Source organism: Panthera uncia, chromosome B4, assembly GCF_023721935.1.
Source record: "Panthera uncia isolate 11264 chromosome B4, Puncia_PCG_1.0, whole genome shotgun sequence".
NCBI classification, from domain to species: Eukaryota; Metazoa; Chordata; class Mammalia; order Carnivora; family Felidae; genus Panthera; species Panthera uncia.
Genome location: NC_064809.1, coordinates 5,038,639 through 5,059,889, shown reverse-complemented (window position 1 = coordinate 5,059,889; position 21,251 = coordinate 5,038,639). Strand labels below are relative to the sequence as shown.

The 21,251-nt window shown below is 45.6% G+C and overlaps 1 protein-coding gene across 9 annotated transcripts in view; it reads right to left on the bottom strand.

Moving 5' to 3' along the window:
- FBH1 (F-box DNA helicase 1) overlaps nt 1-21,251 on the bottom strand; it is a 48,406-nt gene that overhangs the window by 25,900 nt on the left and 1,255 nt on the right. For 2 of the 9 annotated variants that reach the window (XM_049624572.1, XM_049624576.1), the window contains exons 1-9: nt 16,773-21,239; nt 15,882-15,971; nt 10,332-10,487; nt 7,577-8,178; nt 5,112-5,242; nt 4,871-5,006; nt 3,406-3,596; nt 933-1,025; nt 484-578 (exon numbers count right to left, since the gene is read on the bottom strand). In XM_049624572.1, coding sequence (XP_049480529.1) covers nt 484-578; nt 933-1,025; nt 3,406-3,596; nt 4,871-5,006; nt 5,112-5,242; nt 7,577-8,178; nt 10,332-10,487; nt 15,882-15,971; nt 16,773-16,830 — 1,552 coding nt within the window. In that variant the 5' untranslated portion in view covers nt 16,831-21,239. Of the gene's footprint in view, nt 1-483; nt 579-932; nt 1,026-3,405; nt 3,597-4,870; nt 5,007-5,111; nt 5,243-7,576; nt 8,179-10,331; nt 10,488-15,881; nt 15,972-16,772; nt 21,240-21,251 lie in introns of those variants that run through there. The other 7 variants (XM_049624573.1, XM_049624574.1, XM_049624580.1 and 4 more) reach the window with 7 other exon arrangements.

The following is a 21,251-nucleotide window of genomic DNA, read 5'->3' as shown; positions in this document are numbered from 1 at the left end:
CGAAGGTTCAGACAAAAGAATAACCAAGTACTTTAGGAGACTATAAGTACAATTAATTGACTGAGGCAAGAAAATGACAGACAGAGTATTTAGGAATGTAGGTTAGAATCAAATGGTCAGGGAAGCTCTTAGACTTTACCCTACAGAAATCAGGGAGCTACTGACACAGGACCTGCCACTCCATGAGCCATCAGTGACCGAGCATATACAATGACAAATGACGAGCTGGGTCAATCCTGGTGGTATCTATCCCACAAACTAATTCCTATGAACTATTTGTCCAACCTAGAACTCCAGTGTGGATGCTCCCTGGATTAAAAAAAAAAAAAGGCAAGCATTCCCTAACAGCTGCTTCTAAAAGTATTTAATTGTGGGAGTTGGATAAGAGAACGAGGGAAGAAATTCTGGCAGGTAACAGGGAAGGGGGTGTGGGGATAAGAGGCATGAACCTGACTGTAGTCCACGACTGGCGAGCTCCCTTACCTGCAAATGCCATAATCTTTACCACCTGGAGGGGTTCCATCTTGTGGTTCAGAATCAGCTGTTGTTCCTGTGTGAGCTGGATGGTTGTTTTCTTGCTATAATCATTACAGAAATTAGAAAAATAGAAAGGAATTTAAAAGACCAGGTGACGGACCGTCACAAAGCAAACCGGCAAATCGGAGAAACAAAATTAACCAAACAAAAGGCCTTCCCTTGGGGTGATAAAAATGCTCCAAAGCTAGCTTATGATGTTGGTTGCACACTCAGTAAATTTACTGAAAGTCACTGAATTGTACAATTAAAACGGGTGAGTTTCATGTAATGTAAATTATACCTCAAGGAAGCTGTTAAGACAAAACACCTCTCCTCCTTAAGAAAGAATCGAGACTAGAAGATAACACACACACACACACACACACACACACACACACACACCCCTATACACATACCCTGGCCAAACCGATGGTTCCTCTTTAACTTCTGCGGCCTGAGTACAGGAATTCTCCTGAAGATACAGGCAATAGAAAATGTTGTAGTGAATCCTAATAGGGAAAAAGCAGATTTAGAGATTTTCAAATTAAGTCACAATCTGTATCTTGTTTTCCACAGATGTATTTAGATTCCTTACCATTTCTCAAAAGAAATACCTACCACCATTTTATGGAAATAAAAATAAAAACTAAAAATAAAACACTTTAAATATACCTAGAATTGACCGAAACACTCGGAAAGCACAACTCGGGAAAGATGCCTGGCTCCAGTGTGTAATGGCAAAGGAGAGAGACCAGGACATGTTCTTTGGGGAACAAGTCACTAGCTATGACCCTAAGAGACAACTCAACACAAAAGCAGTAAGAACCAGCTGAAAACAAATGTAAATTCTACTCCCAGCAGTGAGATTCTTTTTCAGAATCAATTTAACATCATCTTATCTTTCTGAGACTCCTTTGCTCTGCTCTCTGCTTCTTGTAAGGTGATCACTGGTAGAGAAGCATGAAGAACATTCTATCTTTTAAGGGCCCAAAGGAAGGGTGCTACACAGATAACAAGATATGATTACCAACGACTGAAAACAAAACGGCCTCCAAGTCACCACAAGGGGCCAAAGATGACACAGGGCACCTGCTAGAGGCCACTCCAAAGTCTATGTTCACACCGACCCCAGACTTCTCTCCCTCCATCACCAGCTGCCCACATTTAGTGCACCGCTCCCTGCACCCAGAGTGAGAAGTGATCTCCAAGCAACAAACCCCTCTAATAACATGACACGTCAGTCTCCAGTATTATTATCTCCCAGGTAAAGCAGGACGAAATACAGAAACACAACAAAATTCAACACATCACACCCTCCATCCCTTATCTCTGTCCTTTTGAGCATGGAGGTAATTAGCAGGTTCGAATTTGCACTTGAGAACATGATTCACCATTTGTGTATTTGTCTCACCCAAATTAATCATTAAACTCCTTGAGGCGCCTGGGTGGCTCATTCAGTTAGGCGTCTGACTTCAGCTCAGGTCATGATCTCACGGTTCGTGAGTTTTGAGCCCTGTGCCGGGCTCTGTGCTGGCAGCTCAGAGCCTGGATCCTGCTTCGGATTCTGCGTCTCCCTCTTTCTCTGCCCTTCCCCCATTCACACTCTCTCTCAAAAATGAATAAACGTTAAATTAAAAAAAAAAATTATTAAACTCCTTGTCCCTTGGTGTGGGATACAACGTAAATTATGTTCAATGATGAAACTTAACTCAGAAACACAGCGTATACTCCGACATTTCTGGAGAATGAATGCTCCACCCGACGGGGCCACAGCTCACAGGGCACCACCAGCCACGCCCATGGACTCCAGAGGAAGGAAATCCTCTCTGCACCTTCCGCTTTCCCAGGACAGGTGCATCATCACACCGCCTGTCTCTGGGTCGGTGATCAGGGCCCTCTGACCACTGCCCTTCACAGCTTGGGTTTCATCCTGACTTCTCACCATGGCCCACATCAGCTTCCCTCATCTGGCCACTGTCGGCCTCACATAACCATGTACTGGTGTCCTTATTACAGTCGTCCACACTAGACTGCGTCTGTTCCTTGTAGACACTAACTTCGTTCCCGTCTTTGGGCCCTGAAATGATCTACTCCTTCTGTTAAAACATTCTCCCCTCAAATCTTAATTCAAATGGCCCAGCCCCACCTTGGCCTTCAGGTTTCCATTCAAACGTTACTTCCTCAGAGAAGCTTTTCCTCACCCCACGTAACGCAGTGTTCCCCGCCTCCTTTGCCCGCCCCCCCCCCCAGGTCTTTTTCTTTGTACCACTTCCCACTCACTAAAATGTCCCTGTTGAACGCATCTACTTATGGTATCTGGCTCCCCTCCCTAGAACACACAGTCCACGGAGGCAATGATATTGGCTGACTCATTCCCAGTGGCATCCCGGACGCCTGAAAAACTAGCTGACATGCAGCAGGTGCTTAAAGTTTGCTGCGTCTCTCCAACCTGGCCTGTGTGCACCTGCCGGCAAGCAAAAGCAGGACGGTCGCTCGGGATCAACAACCCACGCACTAGAGGTGATCAGGCAGGCAAGACTCGGCCACGATTCTTACGTCCTGCCCCAATAGACAAACGGAGGAACCAAATCCTAATGCTTTCCTAGGAAAATCTGGCCACTCATGAACGAAGAATTCTTTTAGTGAGGGAACTTTCACCTGAGGCTTCTGGAGCCCTGACCGTCCACTTGCCTCAGTGCCATGTCCCACTCGAACAGCGCTTCCCATCGCAGAGCACCCTTCCCTGCCTCGCCACGCGGGACTCCCACACTCCCCTCCTTTCACGGCTACAGAAGCGGGAGTGGGAAGGCGTGCTCTTGGGCTGGAACCCGCAGCGAGCATGGGACCTCTCCCCGCGCCCCGGCCTCAGCTCTGCCTCCCATCGTTTACCGGTTGCTGATGTTGATCCCCTTCTCCCTCATGGCATAGAGAAGCACGGCGATACAGTACAGGGTCTCCGTGATGTCTGGCATGGTCACGGTGGAGCCGGGCCGCCTGAGGCAGAAGAGCAGCTGCTGGATGTCATTCACACTGCTAGAGAGGAGCACGATGGCCGCCACCAGAGCCCACACATTGACACCCTGCGAGGGGAGGGGAGAAAAGACCCAGAACACAATTACTAAAACCACGGCACACAACCAGTGAGGAAAGCCGAGCCTGGGGTTTGGCTGCCATCTCGAATGGCCCGAACTGAGTGCAGACTTCCCACACGGCATTTGGGGAACCATGGGAACCTTTTCTTTCACCCTAGACTCCTTTCTTCTCACCACTTTTGGATCTGAGTTCTTAGTTTTCTCTAGTTAGGAAACATTACTAAAGGACCTAACGTAGGACCTTGCATACTTGCATAGAGAGGACGCTCTCACCTCCCCACCATTCCTGGCCCAGCCAGTACAAGCTCTCAGGTCCACAGAGACTCAACAGGGTCCAAGCAAGCACATATGACATGGGTACCCGCTTGGGAGGCACCACGGAGCAGAGACACAAAAGGAGACGGCAATCTTTAGGGGAGAAAGTCAAGACTGACAACTCTCTGGCACTAAAACATTACTACTACTTACCTCGTGTTATTCTTTAATAATTATTAAACTTTAAGTTAAATATTAAGTAAATGATTGACAATGAATCATGATGGACACAGCATGCCGTAAGGATCTAAGAAAATGTTCACCAACACGGAAACGATCAACCCTAGACGTGGGTCTTTCTCATTCTTATCTCGCCACACATCTCTTCACTCCAGCCAGCCCGAGAAAGAAATCTCACTCCACCATCACCAGCAATCACTTCAGCAAAGCCAGAAATGCACACGGCTGGATCTCCACCCATCTGCTGGTTGCAGAATACAGGCTGAGGTTGCACGTAGCTTCCGAGAGAAAATTTAAGAATTCCTGATCTAGATAAGGAGCCACAGGACTGAGTCAGGAAACTGAAGACTATTTCTAGCTTCCCACTGACTCATGAGTGTCTGTAGTCAGAACCTTAATTTCTCTGGTCCTTTCAAATAACCCAGTTGTTGGCAATGAATGGGCTACCTTGTAAAGAAATCCTTATTAGCCACAGCTTTCAGAGGCCAGATGACCACTTTCTGTTGAAGATTCTTCACCAGGATGGGAAATCAGATAAATGCTCTTAAAATTCCTTCATCATTCCAAAATGACGAATCTATAACAACGTGGTCTGTTATTTCCATAATGGGACCAATGAAAAGACTGAGGTTTCAAAGCAGAGATCAAAGAAAGATTTTGAAAATAAATCTAGAATGATCTTCAGCCAAACCCAATCACCAATACACTTCTTCCAGCGAGAAAAGGCGCTGCATTCGCCAGCAACTCCCCACAGCCACTTCACTTACCGCAGCAGCCGCGTGGAGATCGGGGAGGTGCTGACGCACGCAGGCCTCTGCCTCAGGGAGGAGGAGGTGATCCCTCAGACTCCACAACGCCCGTCCGGGATCCACGCTTGGGGAGCACTTAGTGGTGGCTGTATAGCTGTACGACATTCACAGCAGAGTCGGTGAGGAAGGTGACCCTCAGCGCTAACGCATGGGAAAGGACTTCAGAGACGGCCTTCTTCCCAGAATACAAGCAACTCACCGGATGAGGTTGAGCACACACAAGTCCGACTCCTTCTCTATACCGGAGTTCAACAGGATGCCATCCACTTTGCTCACGGCTTGCTCTTCATTCATCAGGTATCGGTAATACAGCTTCTTCCAAGGAATGAACTGAATAGTTTAAAAAAATCCAAACTAACACGCAGGCAATGGCTACAAGACAGCAGATGAAGCCACACACATATAAACAACCTTCTAACACTTGAAAAGCACTTAGAGCTCACAATTCAAAAGCTGGGCAGGTAGGGTCGAAACATTATGCACGTTTTGGTTGGAAACCAGGAGAACTGGGCCCTGGTTTCAGTTCCAACACCAACTTGATAATAGAATCCAGGGAAAGCTAAGGCTTCAATTTCCCTTATCAGGACACTAGTACCTCTGAGTTTTAGAGAAGACCAAATAATATGAGAACCATGGCTGTACTAGTATCAGACAAAAATAGAGTCTACGTCAAACACTACTCTGAGAGAAAGAAGGGGATTACATTAAGATAAAAGGGCCAATTCACCAGGAAGATAAAACAATCATAAATATATATGTGCCAAATATCAGAGCTCCTAAATATAGGAAACATAGACAGCAACATAATAGTCATAGAGATTTCAATACCCCACTCTGCAAAAGGAACAGAACAATCTCAGAGCTTGGAGCCTACTTCGGATTCTGTGTCTCCCTCTCTCTCTGCCCCTCCCCTGCTTGAGCTCTTTCTCTCTCTCAAAAATAAAGAAACATTAAGAAATAAAATAAATGCCTTTAAAAAAAGAGAGAGAGATTCCAATAACTGAATCAGAAATGAGGGAGGGGACATTACAAGTGACATCACAGACATCAAAGGGCACGAACAATTGCACATCGATGAATTGGACAATCAAGAAGAAATGACAACCTAGCAAGGCTGACTCATGAAGACACAGAAAATCTCCATAGACTAATAATAAGTGACTGAGTCAGTCACCAAAGACCCCCAACAAATAAAAGCCCAGGACCAGATGGCTTTGCTGGAGAATTCTCCTGAGCATTAATTCTTTTAGAAGAATTAGTATCCTTTCTTCTCAAACACTCCAAAAAAACTGAAGAGGAGGGAGGACTTCCAAACGTATTCTATCAGGCCGCCATCACCTTATACGAAAGCCAGAGAAAGACAGTGTGAGCCACAAAAACGAAAGCTGTTACAGAAAACCGGAAATAAACACATCATGTCATTGTTAGCAATGATAAAAACAGCATCAGTCTAACATTTCATGAGGTGAGCGTAAGCCAGGGTATCTTTCCCCAAATCTTCCCGAGCAGAATGGACAAAGCCCTCACTTATCCCCATCTGTGACTCTTCAGTTCGCGCTGGAGACATCTCAATTTAGTGGGTAGAAATACTGGGACATAAAACAGAGTTCCCATCTAAAGGTGGAAAGACCAAAAACAAGTGGGGGGCGGGGGGGGGGGCAGAAAGACAGTTCTCAGAAAGGAGACAAGACCTCAAGCAAAGAATGAAGCAAGGGCGACATGAAATTTCCACCCAGATCTTGCATGCTTAGAAGGAAAACGTACTAAGTCTAGATTGTGCATCTCTCACTAAATGCCTAAATTTCCAAACTTCGCTACATTTGAAGGCAGAGTTCATCTTCATTTCTGTGGTTTATCCGCACTGCTAGTCTAAGGGACGTATAAGCCAAACAAAACATACTCCCAGCCCTCAGGTTTGCCCTTGAACCTGCACCTGGGACGGAAGAAGGGTACCTAAAGCCCAAGCAGAAGGGCAGGACGAAGTGAGCAGCAGGAAGTCTCTTCTGAGAGCACGGGCTGCCCGCTGTATCAGCCTCAAAAGGGACACCGGGGTGATTCCGCGCAAGACTCATTTATGAATCACCTACCGTGTGTAAAATATCATGGGCACGGTACAGAATGCAAAAACAAACAGGACCAGAGCCTCCCATCCATGAGCCAACAATGCAAACGGAAGAGGAAGGTTTTCTAAAACATAATACAGATGAGATAAGCCTCAGACAGAGGGAGAGACTGCTACAGAAACACAAGGAAGAGAAAGTACGAGATTTCCATTTCACTTTCCAAGGAGTGAAGCCTCGAAGACGTCAGACCTCGAAGGCGTAAGACGCGAACAAAGACAGGAGGGGCCCTTTCCACGGGTGGGGGTGGGGAAGCGGCTGGACCACCCAGTAAAGGGTGAGGAATATGCAGTCGACACTCACGATGCAGAAAGCTACTTGGGGAGAGAACACAGGCCTATGTTGAGAACCGAGCAAGGAGGCTGCGAACACATAGGACAAACAAGGAAAGCCTTAAAAGCCCCCCGGGAATCTGGATGTTATTCTGCAGGCAAACAGAAACCACCATTTCTGAGGCGGCACAAAGATCGGAGGTACACATTAGGTGGAACTAATCCGCGTGTTTTCAGAGAAGACCTCAGAGAGCCACGCGTGCTATACGTACCAGCGGATCGCTGATGATCTCCCTCCAGAAGTGGCACACTAAGCTCACGTTCCAGTAGAGATCTTCCACAGGGAGGAAAGCAAAGATGTGCCTCAGGACCTCACTGGGCAGGCTGCCCATGTGGCTCTGGGGTTCCTGGCAAGGCAAGGTCCCCAGGAGCCCATAGTAAGAGTCAGGAATGGGGTCAGGACCGACGTCTTCCACTTCCTGGCTGGGTTCTCCGGACTCCGCAGAGGGCCGGGACACAAAGTCCTCTGCTTCCTGCCTGGCTTCCCGGGGTCTTGGGCATGACAGGAGCGAACGATGCCGTGGCGTTTTCTTAGAAGCCCCGTCCCACTGACTGGTCCCTGTTGCCGGATTCCTCTCGTCCTCAAAGGACCGGGACCGCTTCCTCGCAGGCGGCGCGGACCCTGACGAGCCCAGTCTGGCTTCTCCATCACCTTCTCGAGGCAGGGCACAGTTGCTCTCCGCGGCAAAGATCATTTCCCCCTCCGAGTCCTTAGAGGTGTCCTGGCCCACAGAATTGCTTTTGGCCATGTCATTGGTGCGCCGCTGCTGGCCAGCTAGGAGGAATTCAGTGCCGTACCTTCGACATCCTTGACCTGTATGGAAACCCAAACAGGATGAACAAGAAATGGACAGTGACCGCCGACCCACTGTGGACCCAAACGAGACCGGCTACTTTTTAATTAACGTGTATTAACACAGAGAAGAGAGGAGGATAGATTTAGGTCGAGTGATTACATACATGGCTTAATTGAAAAAATATTTCCATGTGGCTCTATCATATAGTCAGACACGTACACAGAAAGAGACAAAGGCCAGTCTCTGGCTGGTCTGAGGACCACATTCCACCTCGCAGTATGTACAAACTGAACACCTGAATGGACAGACAAAAAGTCAACAGCTGCTCACGTGGACACACCCACTAACAAAAACTCACTTCTCCTGGCTCGCTCTTACAACAGAAAATCTAAGTTTGCATGAGTAGAAAAGGCTTCACGTTATTAGGAGTCAGGAAAACCTACTCTTTTGACTCAGTTAAAATCCCTTTATGTTTTTTTCTTCCTGTGAAGCGAACATATTAATTTATCTTAAAATAAAAAGAAGGGAGTCAATATCCTTTTCATATTATCAGAGCGGTACCTAACCTAGTCCATGCATTTATTCGATAAGTATGTATGCAGCACCTGTGATTCTGAGACAAATAGAAAGTGACACATGAAGATAAAAAAAAAAAAAAAAAAAGGAAAGAAAGGGGTGCATAGGTGGCTCAGTCGGTTGGGTATCTGACTTCGGCTTGGGTCATGATCTCATGGTTTGTGAGTTCGAGCCCCATGTCAGGCTCTGTGCTGGCAACTCAGAGCCTGGAGTCTGCTTGGGATTCTGTGTCTCTGACTCTCTCTGCCCCTCCCCGACTCACGCTGTCTCTCTCTCTCAAAAAATAAATAAACATTAAAAAAAAAAAGTGAACCATGGAATATACAGTCCCTGACCTCCCAGATTTTTAGGCACTTAAGGGAGTCCAAATGGTGATTTCACACATCACCGATGTATTTTAAACCCTCAGCAATATATACAACAAAATACAGGATTCCTTCCTGAAATGGCTGTAGCCAGAATTCTTACTTTGGAAAATAAGAGAGTGGAACAAAACTAGATTTAGCCTTAACAGAATTTACAGAATTTAATATTTTCTACGTTAGGTGAAAAAAAAGTATAACTGATTCTGGGGCAATCTGATAGAAACCCAGAGTTTAAAGTCGATAGGTCTGGGTTAAATCCCGGTATTTTCCAATTGTGGGATTCAATCACACCAATATCTGGAGAGACTGCCACATGCTGAGTGCTAAAACTCTGCACGGAAACATAGACATGATAATGAAGTCTTTGTCAGCGAAGAACTCACAACACAGAGAAGCTGACTGAATATACACAAAACAAACAAAAGATCACCACTGGGTTTAAACTGCCTCATTAGTTGGTTACGGCAGTTACAAAAGTGATAAACAACATCAGACAATATTTAAAGATGACTAGGTAAGATCTGAGTTGGATTCTGAAGTTAAATACATCAAAGGGAAATAATGCAATCAGGATTACACTAACAGGTATTAGTAACAAAAGTAGGGTTTCGTTTGGCATAGAGAGGGGTAATAAGAAAACCAAACTACCAGAAGTAGAACTTGCATGTAATTAATAAGTATTGGGTGATGGCCAAGTCTGAGCCTGCGTCCAGGATGGTAACAGGGGAACATTTCGCTGCAGTGGCATGACAGAAAATGGTACTCAAGAATATTAACTTGACGACGTATTTTCCAGTTGATTTGGAATAAAACCTAACGGCATGGAGACAGGTTACTGCAGCAGCCCGGGGACAAGGGGACAAAGGGTACAGCCTACCATGAAAGCACTAGGTGAGGGGACCTTCTGGAGAATACTAATGGCCCCAGCAGACTTACTGACGGACTACTGAAAGTCAGGAAATCGCAGTGGTTTGACGCTGATGCACGTCTTCTGCCACGCTGTGATTAAGCAAGCTAACGGAATTCATTCAGCCACGTTTTCCTGGGGCTTTTACCAACCATATATAGTGGATGGAATTTTCACGGAAACTCACAAATAATGAAAAACGTGTCAAACTATTGCAACGGGACTACAAAATAACAGCAGGGATATTTACAAACACCAGGAGATACTCAAAGTCCACACACGCTACAGATTCTGAAATGGGAGGTATTTTGGGAAGACATACCCCTAGTCCCTCTTTTTGTTCTGGGTCTAGGATAGAGACCGTGGTTCGGGTCTCTGTTGGTCCATCTTTGACCGAAGGGCTGGGTCACAGCCAAGTGACTCCGAGCCAAATGTTGGCAGTCGATGGCTGTAAGATGCTTCCGTTTAAACCGTCTCACTGTTTTGTACCAACAGGCAGAAAAAATGGGACACTCGTTAGTTATCACCAACTCTACAAGCTAGCCAGCAAATTATACTTAACTTCCAGAACCACAGTCACTGTGGACCACCCCAGCCAGCCCTCTCCTTCGTCCCTATATTCCCATCAACTTTCAGTCATTTTACAGTTTTCTTAGCATTTCTTCCTTAGAATTTAAGGAAGAACCCAAAAATAAGATCCTAAAATGATTCTTTTTATTTATTATACCTTCTGAAAGCCCTGCTCATGAACTGTTTATTCAAAAGGAATTTACCACTAATGGATAAATTGAGATCTGGCATCTTTTCCTTGACTTCAGCCAGGCCATTGATGTTCCCATAATAACCATAAATATTTCAGAGTTGGCTACACCTTTGCAAAAATAAACTCATTTGTCATCCCCTGTGCATACTAGCTTCTCTGAGTCCCAGAAGCAGAACACAGTGACTAATGAAACAGTCACTGTAAATTCCTTGAGAGGACCACGATGTATGCCTCTCCGCCCCCAGAGCATGTCAGTATTGGCGTTGATGTAGAAGACAGGAGCAAAGCCCCCAAGTAGAAGAGAATCGGATACACTCTGGAGGATCTGCAGAGGAGGAAATTTCATACCCTCCCTTAGCAACGCATCACAGCACCAACTGTGTCTCAGGGGTATTGACATTAGTAGCTTTACATTAATCGTTTCCCATCAGGATATTATTTTCATGTTTAGCCAAGACTTCATGCTTCTGTATCTGTTAACACATAGAAGATCTAACTACCTCCTTATGGCATTAGATAGAATAGTTAGACTACTGTTCAGCATTTTGATTAGTTACATTTAAAAAGAAAGAAAAAGGGGAGAGAAAAGACAGGAATAGATAGGACAGAATTAAAGTTGTCCTTTCCAGAAGATGGTCAAGAAGAAAAGCGGTTTTCACAGGTCCTAAAAATACTCATGTAAATCATAGTGTCAAATGCCAGAAGCTCACTCAACGTTTAAGCATGAAAATGTCTAAAACCAAGTCACTGAGGAGTATAACTATAGCACAATTTGTTTGTTTTTTTTATCATTAATCCCCCTTGGCCCTTAACTTCTTCAGAAATGATCCTTCCAAATTTCAGTTCATTCTTTGAAGGCTTAACAGAAGTTTAAAAAAAAAAAAAAAAAAAATCTTGGGCAATCCCTATCAAAATGACACCAGCATTCTTCACAGAGCTTCACAATCCTAACATTTGTATGGAACCAGAAAAGACTCTGAATAGCCAAAGCAATCCTGAAAAAGAAAACCAAAGCTGGAGACATCACAATCCCGGACTTCAAGCTGTAATCATCAAGACAGTATGGTACTGGCACAAAACAGCCACATAGGTCTGTTTTCAACAGAATACAGAACCCAGAAATGGACCCACAAACATATGGCCAACTAATCTTTGACAAAGCAGGAAAGAGTATCTAATGGAATAAAGACGGTCTCTTCAGCAAATGGTGCTGGGAAAACTGGACAGCGACAAGCAGAAAAACGAAGCTGGACCACTTTCTTACACCATACACAAAAATAAACTCAAAATGGATGAAATACCTCAATGTAAGACAGGAAGCTATCAAAATCCTAGAGGAAAAGGCAGGCAAAAACCTCTCTGACCTTGGCGGCAGCAACTTCTTACTAACAGGTCTCCAGAGGCAAGGGAAACAAAAGCAAAAATGAACTATTGGGACCTCATCAAAATAAAAAGGTTCTGCATCGTGAAGGATACAATCAGCAAAACTAAAAGGCAACTGATGGAATGGGAGAAGATATTTGCAAATGGAATATCAGATAAAGGGTTAGTATCCAAAAATCTACAAAGACCTTATCAAACCCAACTCCCAAAAAAAGAAGAAATGGGCAAAAGACCTGAATAGACACTTTTCCGAAGAAGACATCCAGATGGCCAACAGACACATGAAAAAATGTTCAACGTCACTCATCATCAGGGAAATACAAATCAAAACCACAATGTGATACCACCTTACTCCAGTCAGAATGGCTAAAATTAACAACTCGGGCAACAACAGATGTTGGCGAAGATGCGGAGAAAGAGGATCTCTTTTGCACTGCTGGTGGGAACACAAGTTGGTGCAGCCACTCTGGAAAACAGTATGGAGGTTCCTCAAAAAATTAAAAATAGAACTACCCTATGACCCAGCAACTGCACTACTAGGTATTTATCCAAGGGATACAGGTGTGCTGTTTAGAAGGGGCACATGCACCCCAATGTTTATAGCAGCACTATCAACAATAGGCAAATTATGGAAAGAGCCCAAATGTCCATCGACAGATGAATGAATAAAGAAGATGTGGTAGATATATATACAACGGAGTATTACTCGGCAATCAAAAAGAATGAAATCTTGCCATTTGCAACTATGTGGATGGAACTAGAGGGTATTATGCTAAGCAAGATAAGTCAGAGAAGACAGATATAGGACTTCACTCCTATGAGGAACTTAAGGTACAAAATAGATAAACATAAGGGAAGGGAAGCAAAAACAATACAAAAACAGGGAGGGGAACAAAACATAAGAGACTCTTAAATACAGAGAACAGAGGGTTGCTGGAGGGGTTGTGGGGGAGGGGATGGGCTAAATGAGTAAGAGGCATTAAGGAATCTACTCCTGAGATCACTGTTGCACTATATGCTACTTAACTTGGATGTAAACTTAAAAATATATTTTTTTTTAATCTTGGGGCACCTGGGTGGCTCAGTTGGTTAAGTGTTCGACTTTGACTCAGATCATGATCTCATGGTTCGTGAGTTCAAGCCCCATGTTGGGCTCTGTGCTGACAGCTCAGAGCCTGGAGCCTGCTTCGGATTCTGTGTCTCCCTCTTTCTCTCTGCCCCCTCCCCCACTCACTCTGTCTCTCAAAAATAAATAAAAATGGGCGCCTGGGTGACTCAGTCAGTTGAGCATCTGACTTCGGCTCAGGTCATGACCTCGCAGTTCATGAGTTCGAGCCCCGCATCGGGCTCTGTGCTGACAGCTCAGAGCCTGGAGCCTGCTTCCGATTCTGTGTCTCCCTCTCTCACTACCCCTCCCCCACTCTCACTCTCTTTCAAAAATAAACAAACATTAAAATAAATAAGCAAATAAATAAAAACATTTAAAAAAATAGCCTCATTCACGCTTAGAGGCAAAAAATGAATGTAAGCTGTGTCTATATTAAAAAAATAAAATGTACTTGAAATTTTGTACATTGAAAAAAATAAACTTAAAGTCTGATTATTCTCTTTTTGTATGTAAGCAGGACTTTACCACCTCTGCTCCAAACCCTTCATATAACAAAAGTCAACAACCTAATCATTTTGCCTGAATGGGGACCTGTGGTCTGACTGGCAAAGAAAGGTAAAGAAGGAAAAGAAGGTAAACGGTAAAAAACAGTAAAGGTGAAAGAAGGTAAAGCTACAGTGCGCTTTCCAGAATACTGACAAATCCTGGCCCCCAATTTGGGTGCTCCGTGTACACCAGGTTCAGCTGCACAATTCCAACCAATAAGCCCACTAACACTGCCCACCCCAAATGTATGACTGAGTTTGCTTTTTTAGCAATTCAAATATCCCCAATTGTTTCAGAGCCGGCAAACAGAATGTCTAGAATTAGAACAGGAGATAGGTGCAAAAAGTTACTAATAGAGAGTATCTTATTTAAAGAAGGTGAAGGTCTACTGCCAAAGTGGCCTGGAGAGAGGGGGAAAGCTGTCACAGGTAAAGTCACAAAAGAATAAAAGGGACATCAAACCACTCGTATCCATACGACTCAGGGCCTTGGGGCCAGCTCAGACGTGCTCAGCTAACCGGTACGAGTCAGGTAAAGGAAGACGTCCAAAAGGCAAGAGACACAGAACCAGTTCGAACACCGGGGTCAATCAAGGGCTTAGATGCCCACCCAAGTCTACAATATGCCCCTAAATTCAGCTTTCAGAAACTTTTTAAAAACTTTTTTTCAATGTTTACTTATTTTTGAGAGAGAGAGAGAGACAGAGCATGAGTGGGGGAGGGGCAGAGAGAGAGAGGGAGACACAGAACCCAAAGCAGGCTCCAGGCTCAGAGCTGTCAGCACAAAGCCCGACGCGGGGCTCAAACTCATGAGCCTCAAGATCATGACCTCAGCCGAAGTCGGACACTTAACCAACCGAGAAACCCAAGCGCCCCTGAAAACTGTTAAACCAGACAGTAGCTGACAGCAGGTGTGTATAGACGAGGTACTAATGCAGATGCCACTCACCCTGGAACTTTTTCTGTAAAAGTACCTGAGAATGGCTTCATCCCAGCCTTCCCCAGCTGACTAACTATAACAACGATGTCATAATGAGAACACAGAGGCACTGATAATGACCATCAACCAGGTAGTAATGCCTTAAACGCATGCCCAGGAGTCAGACCGACAAGAAGTGTGCTCCAAGCAGGTAAGGAACTAAGTCTTTCCCGCTACTGTACCCTCTGCACACAGCACCTGTTCAACAGCCACTGAGGGTGAAGGAGGAGGAGAGAGCAGGGGAGCGGTTAGGTTGGGGGGCACAGGACCCCAAGCTCCAAGATCACTAGGAATTGGCCACAGAACTGCCTGCATGTGGAACTCAGCAAGGGCAGACCACACAGGGGGGCCTCCTAAAGGCACTGCCCCAGACAGACAAGAGAACATCAGGAATACCCAAAAGGAACTGCTTGTGGAAAAGCAGGCAATTTGGACAAGGTAGGTATTTATTTTGTAAAAATACGCCAGAATCTTAAATGTTTGTGGAGAGAATAAAATGTCTGCAGAAACCTTACAAAGGCACAAGAGCAGAGGAAAGACGTTAACAGGTATGAGGGGAACACGGTGCCCTGCTTCCGGAGGGTTCTGGTATATTCCCGTGTATTCTGGTGTGAAGCCATCATGGAGGAAGCTACAGTTAAGAGCGGCAGTAGGAGCAGGGTGCCTAGGCCAAGAGATCTGGCTTCTGGACATCGCTCATCTGAGATGGCGTCCCCTGAGCCCGTGACTGCCTACCTGGGAGCCAGAGCGGACACTCTGACTGGACTGACACATCACAAATTACTTGTCGGACTTCAGCGAGAAGTCAGAAAAACTAGCCTGTTATTTTCTCTGGCCCTCAGATCTCGGAGACATGATGCGCCTTGACCCATTGCACTGAGAGCCAGCAGCCCCGTGTCCGGCTACCCTGGAGTCAAATCCTTGAACTAAAGGGCTGTGTGGCACCTTCTCAGATCCGGAATCGGAAGACCCCCTCCGCCTGGGAGGGGCAGTAACCACCGAAAGCCTTGACTCCCTTATCCTTAAAAACGGCAATACGATAGCCTGCCACGCTGAATGCACAGGATGGCTGAGGCCCAAATGAGACAACGTACAGGACAACACTTCATGACGTCCCATCGAGGCTGACATGTGAGGATGAGAGTCCACCACACCAGGGCGTCTCCTGAAAGACCCAGGATCCACTGTAACAGCAGGAGGGTTCTTGTGAGAGGGTAAAAAAAAATACCAGAGCAAAATTCCAATCACCTCTCCATTCTCATTAACAAGCCAGCGGTTCAAATATAACTTTTCGAAACAGATGCTCAAATGCTGCCTCCTCCTCCTGAATCACCCGAACCTCGCGGCATGCCTCCCTCCTCTGACCGGCAAGCGTGATGCTCCCCTTATTGTTCGAAGCTGCTGGAGAGTCTCTAAGGAGCACAGGTGGAGAGTGCTCTGTGACAAGCTCGCAAGGTTAGGCCCGTGCCATAGGGGTCCCCTGCGTACCACAGCAGGCGTCTGCGCCCCTCTTGGGACCCTGGCACAGTGACTAACAGACGTATCATCTCCCTCGTGCCAGGACAGGGAAAGACTGAGAACGTACGAAAGCCGTTTTGTCACACAGAACTCTGCCTGTTCCTACACTGCTTTTTCTGTCATGGCTTTCGTACAGCCTGACATGTGTCCCCAACCCCCACTCTCATGGCCCCCCTTTCGAGCACCCACAGCTCAGACCGCGAGCACCTCAGGTTCCCACTCTCTGCTGTCTGACTTCAAAGCGGTGATTACCGGGAGGAACTATGACCTTCACCCATCATCCAATCTCTGCACAGATGCCATTCTGTCCTGTGCCAGGCCCGCTGACAGAGGCTGGACCCTCGCCAGCCTCCCTAGAACTAGTTATTCTCAACCTCTCCTAGACTAGCAGCCCCTCTACGGCTGAGAACCCACTGTATCACCTTATCCCTTAAAGTTCTGAGGACAACTCCTTGCAAGTAACAGACCTTCCAATACTCGATGAATGAGAAACACGTGGCTGTGGTTCCTCAATCCTGTTTTCATCCGTCGGCTTCACTCCAGGATCTCTGCTGCACGACAAGTCACAGAAAGCGGGGTGCTTTTGGTTTTGTGGCAAAGACAGTGGTTTCTCTTCTTCCTCAGTACACAGCTCGTCTAACACTCCTCTGTCTCGACCACGGCTGGGATGTCACCCTGACTGAGCTGAAGCCAATGGCACGTGAATAAATGGGATGGGTGCCGGGGCTCCTGGCTGGCTCCGTAGGTTAAGCATCCGACTCTTGATCTTGGCTCAGGTTGTGATCTCGCTGTTTGTGAGTCCGAGCCCCGCGTCGGGCTCTGTGCTCCTGGCACGGAGCCTGCTTGGGATTCTGTCTACCCCTTCCTCTGCCCCAACTCGTGCTTGCTGTCTCATTCTCTCTCAAAATAAAAATTTTTTAATTAAAATTAAAAAAAAAAAAAAAAGGGGGGGGGACGGGTTCCTCTTCCAGGTCAGGACCACAAGACCTCTCAGGCTTACTCCTCCATTCTGTGCCCCTCTTCCAGTTAATGGAGAACTGGACTCCCTAGGGCATCCTTAGAAGCCCCAAGTTCAAAATGGAAGCATTTCCAGCAGCCTCGGTCCTTGGATGACTGCTTTAAAGAGTGCCACCCCATCTACCACTCTCCGATACTTACACACACACACACAACGTGGAACCACCTCAGACTGTTAGAAGATGGAGAAATGAACTCTGATTGTCCTTACATGTTTGGACCTGTCACTGCAGCCAAACCTACTTTAACCGGTCGAGGATCATCGAAATTAACATGAAGTACTTTCTTTCTTCCTCTACATTACTAACCAGAAATGATAACAGAAAGTCCTCTAAAACTTGCAGGTTACAGACCTCAATGGACAAGATGAAGATACTAAGTGCCTCCAATTTCTGGAGGAAAAGATTGCGAAATAACCGCTTAAAAAAATAAACAAATCTAGGTAACTCTCTAGTACAAGGTACCTGATCGGAGAGACTGCTCAGAACAAGAGCCACAGAGGGCAGTCCTACTACTAACTCACTGCGTCCCCGAACCTCGAACCTCGTGTTGGCTCCCCATGAGCCTCCGCTTTTCTCGGAGGGGCTCTGTGAGGACGGACAGGTGGGCACTTTCCCTCTCGTGCTTCTGATGGAGGCAGCGGGGGTGTGCTGCGGTGTGAGGACAGGGGTTCACAGCTCAAACTGCAACTAAGGGCCCAATTTAAACACAGTTAACAGAGTTACCTCCCCAACTTGAGCACTGCAGAAAGTGTTCATTCGAGCCAGCAAGCACCCCGCAGTGATAAAACCACCCCCTCACATCTCTGAGATACTGGTAACAATTATTCACGTAACTACGTACTTCTTACGTCTCATAGGCAAATTGTACCACTCTTGCCATTATTTTATCGTTATTATATTATCGCCAACTGTACGTTAACAGGTCCTCCCTGCTGGACTGAAAGGTCTGTATTCTAGGGGGAGGGGGGAGGAGGGAGGAAGGAGGGACTCACTCAGCCCTGCACCCAGCACATATTGTTCCATGAGTGACTGCGATTAAACTAACAAATGCACAACCACTGCGCTGTTTCCCTCAATAAAAGTTTGGTTCTTCCTTGGCTCCGAAACCCTCCCCTACACCTCACAGCTTCTAAGTGCTTCGTAGCTGCTGAAGTTCCTTCACATATGCCCACTGGAACTTCACGCAATGCTACGACAGGGCCACGATTTCACGGGGGGCTCAGACAAGCCTTGCTTCAAGTCACAATGCGGCTTGCAGGTGACGGCACGTAGTTCTTCTGACTCCCTAAGGGGCAGTGTTCTTTCTACTGTCACAGTCTGCCTTCCATAATCAGAAAGGTTTAAAGCAGCTTCTAAAAAAAAAAAAGCAGCTTCAGGTTTAATTTCTGGATCACTTTTTTTTTTTACTCACTGAAATGTCATAACCAGAGATTTAATAACAAGCAAGTATTTAGGAAATGTTAGCTGAAAGGAAAATATCACTAAATACGGTAAGTTCAAAATGGAAAAACTTCAAAACAGTTTGTCCCCATTAGCACTACAAGAAACAAACACAGAAAGAAAACACTCCGGGTCTAGCTCCTATGACACAGGTCCCTCCCACCGCCACATCCTGCTTCTCCCTAAACCCCAAAGGCCTAGGCCCCCAGGCTTCATCTTCCTCAGATCCTCTCACGCCCCACAAACACCTGCTCCCCACGGAGAGACAGCACTCACTTGTTACAGTGCACAAGGACGGAGATGCAGGTTTCTCACAAGGATACGAAGGAACGGTGAAAGAAAAGGAAAAATAAGACAATGATGGCTATTTACAGACCAGAATACATTTTCATATATTTGAGACGCTTGTTCTATTGTCCATTCATTCCACGACCACTTTTAAGTATTCAAGTATCTACCATGACCCAGATTCATTATAAACACCGTGAGGGCTTCCTCTCTGAGTATCTCTAATGTCAAATGCTATTTTAAACAGTGAGCACACAACACAGGAAAGATTTTGCCTGCCCATAAGGCAGCCCACAAAACAAACACAAGGTACCATACATAAGGCAATATAAATGCTGCACAAGTGCACGCACGAAGGGCTGTGGTAGTAAAGGGGACAGAGTAACAACGTTGAAAAGGGCTTTATGAAGTGTTCAGCCTCGAAAGAGGAGTAGGATTCAGTAAGGCAGGAGAAACAGTATGTGCAAAAAACACAGGGAAATAGCACAGCATTGGTGTGGTGTGAAATCGAATTTCATCAGAACAAGAAGTTCATGGATGGGGAACAAGGCTGGAAAAGGAATTTAGAGGCACAGATTGCAAAGCGTTAAATATAACACTAAAGGAATTGTGGGCTTTAGTGTAGGAGATTCAGGGGATCATGCAGCGTACCAGCCGGGTCAATGTACAGTCAAATCCACACTCCAGAACAGTAATCCTGGAAGCTGGGTCCAGAGGATGGGTAGACACAGAGACTGCCAGTAAAATAAGACAAAGTCACTTCCCTAACCGAGACAAGAGTTGGCAAAGGCCTGGGAGCAGCAGAAACAGGGAGAAGCGGAACAGGAAGGAAGTTCAACACCTCTTTATTGACAAGACTGTAAGAGATCAAAGAGAAAAAGAACAACAAAGGTAACTGACATTTCTGCCTGGAACCCAGTGGTCAGGTCAGTAACCATGTTAAGGAGTAAAAGAGAGATAATGTTTTTTGTTTCACTTGCCTTTTCCTTGATGGGGAAGATGAAAGTTTCCTGTTTTGAAAACAGTTGTTTGTTTGTTCTGTTCTAAAGTTACCTGTGAAATGCCAGGTTAAGCTCCAGGAAGGACTGGTCCTCAAAAGGCATGAGAGAGACAGTTGAAGCTCTAAGACGACGGGAGATGCTCTGATGACAGATAAATTTCTAGGAGTAAGTGATTTCACAGCCCAAAGGGCACAGACAGAATCCAAATTCAGCTTTCAAATAAAATCAGCCTGGGAAGGATAGAGGGATATGATGAGCAGAGAACAGACAATGGCAACAAATCTGAACGTACAGTTCTAAGACCAATACCAATAGCGTTCATGCACTCCCAGATCACAAAAAGATGTCAATTATCATGAACTGATGACCAAAGCTGAATGCTACAGCACCACGAAATACGACATAAGGAGAGCAGACAGCCACGTAGCAAATCACAATGCCAGCACTGACTATGTGAGAAATGTGACACTAAACACCAGACCACAAATTCCAAAGCCTGCACAAAAGGAACGGGCAGTCCAACTGGGAAATCAGCGAGACCCAAGCACAGCTCCATCTGTTAGCATACTATAAAGATTCCTCCCCTCTACACCAAGCTTTTGCTCTAGAAAATTACAAGGGCTGTGCTCATGCTCATGTCCATTATCATCTAGTTATCTAGAGGGGGATACGGAAGCTAGGTTGCTGAAGAACCTAGGAGAGGCAGAATTAATTGCGCTGGGCACTAGTTACATAACCAATTCTCTGGGTCTGAAATATTCTTATTGTGCATCTGTGTGTGTCCCCCCATTTTGTTTTTTAAAACAGGGAAACTGGAGACATAAGGCAAGAAAAGGTGAAGCCGTGTGTAATTAGGATGGGGGAGGGCATTAGCAGCAAAAAATAGGAAGTTACTAGATGTTCAACTTCCATTTGCACCAAACCAACGGCTGTAGTAAAAGCAATGCTGGGCATGTTCTAAAACGTCATGCATTTCAAAATACTTTGATGCCTACCTTTTGTTGAAGTGGCAAGACGTAATGTAACAGTAACTTTGGCAAAGCTGATATTGGACCCACTTCTGTCTCCAATGACTACCCATATCACTCAGTAAATGAACCAAATTCAATATGCTCGTTAGGAAAACGGGCTTGTTTTCATGGGTCCCTAACCAGAGGTCTTTTTTTTTTTTTTTTTTTTTTTTTTTTTTTTTTTTTTT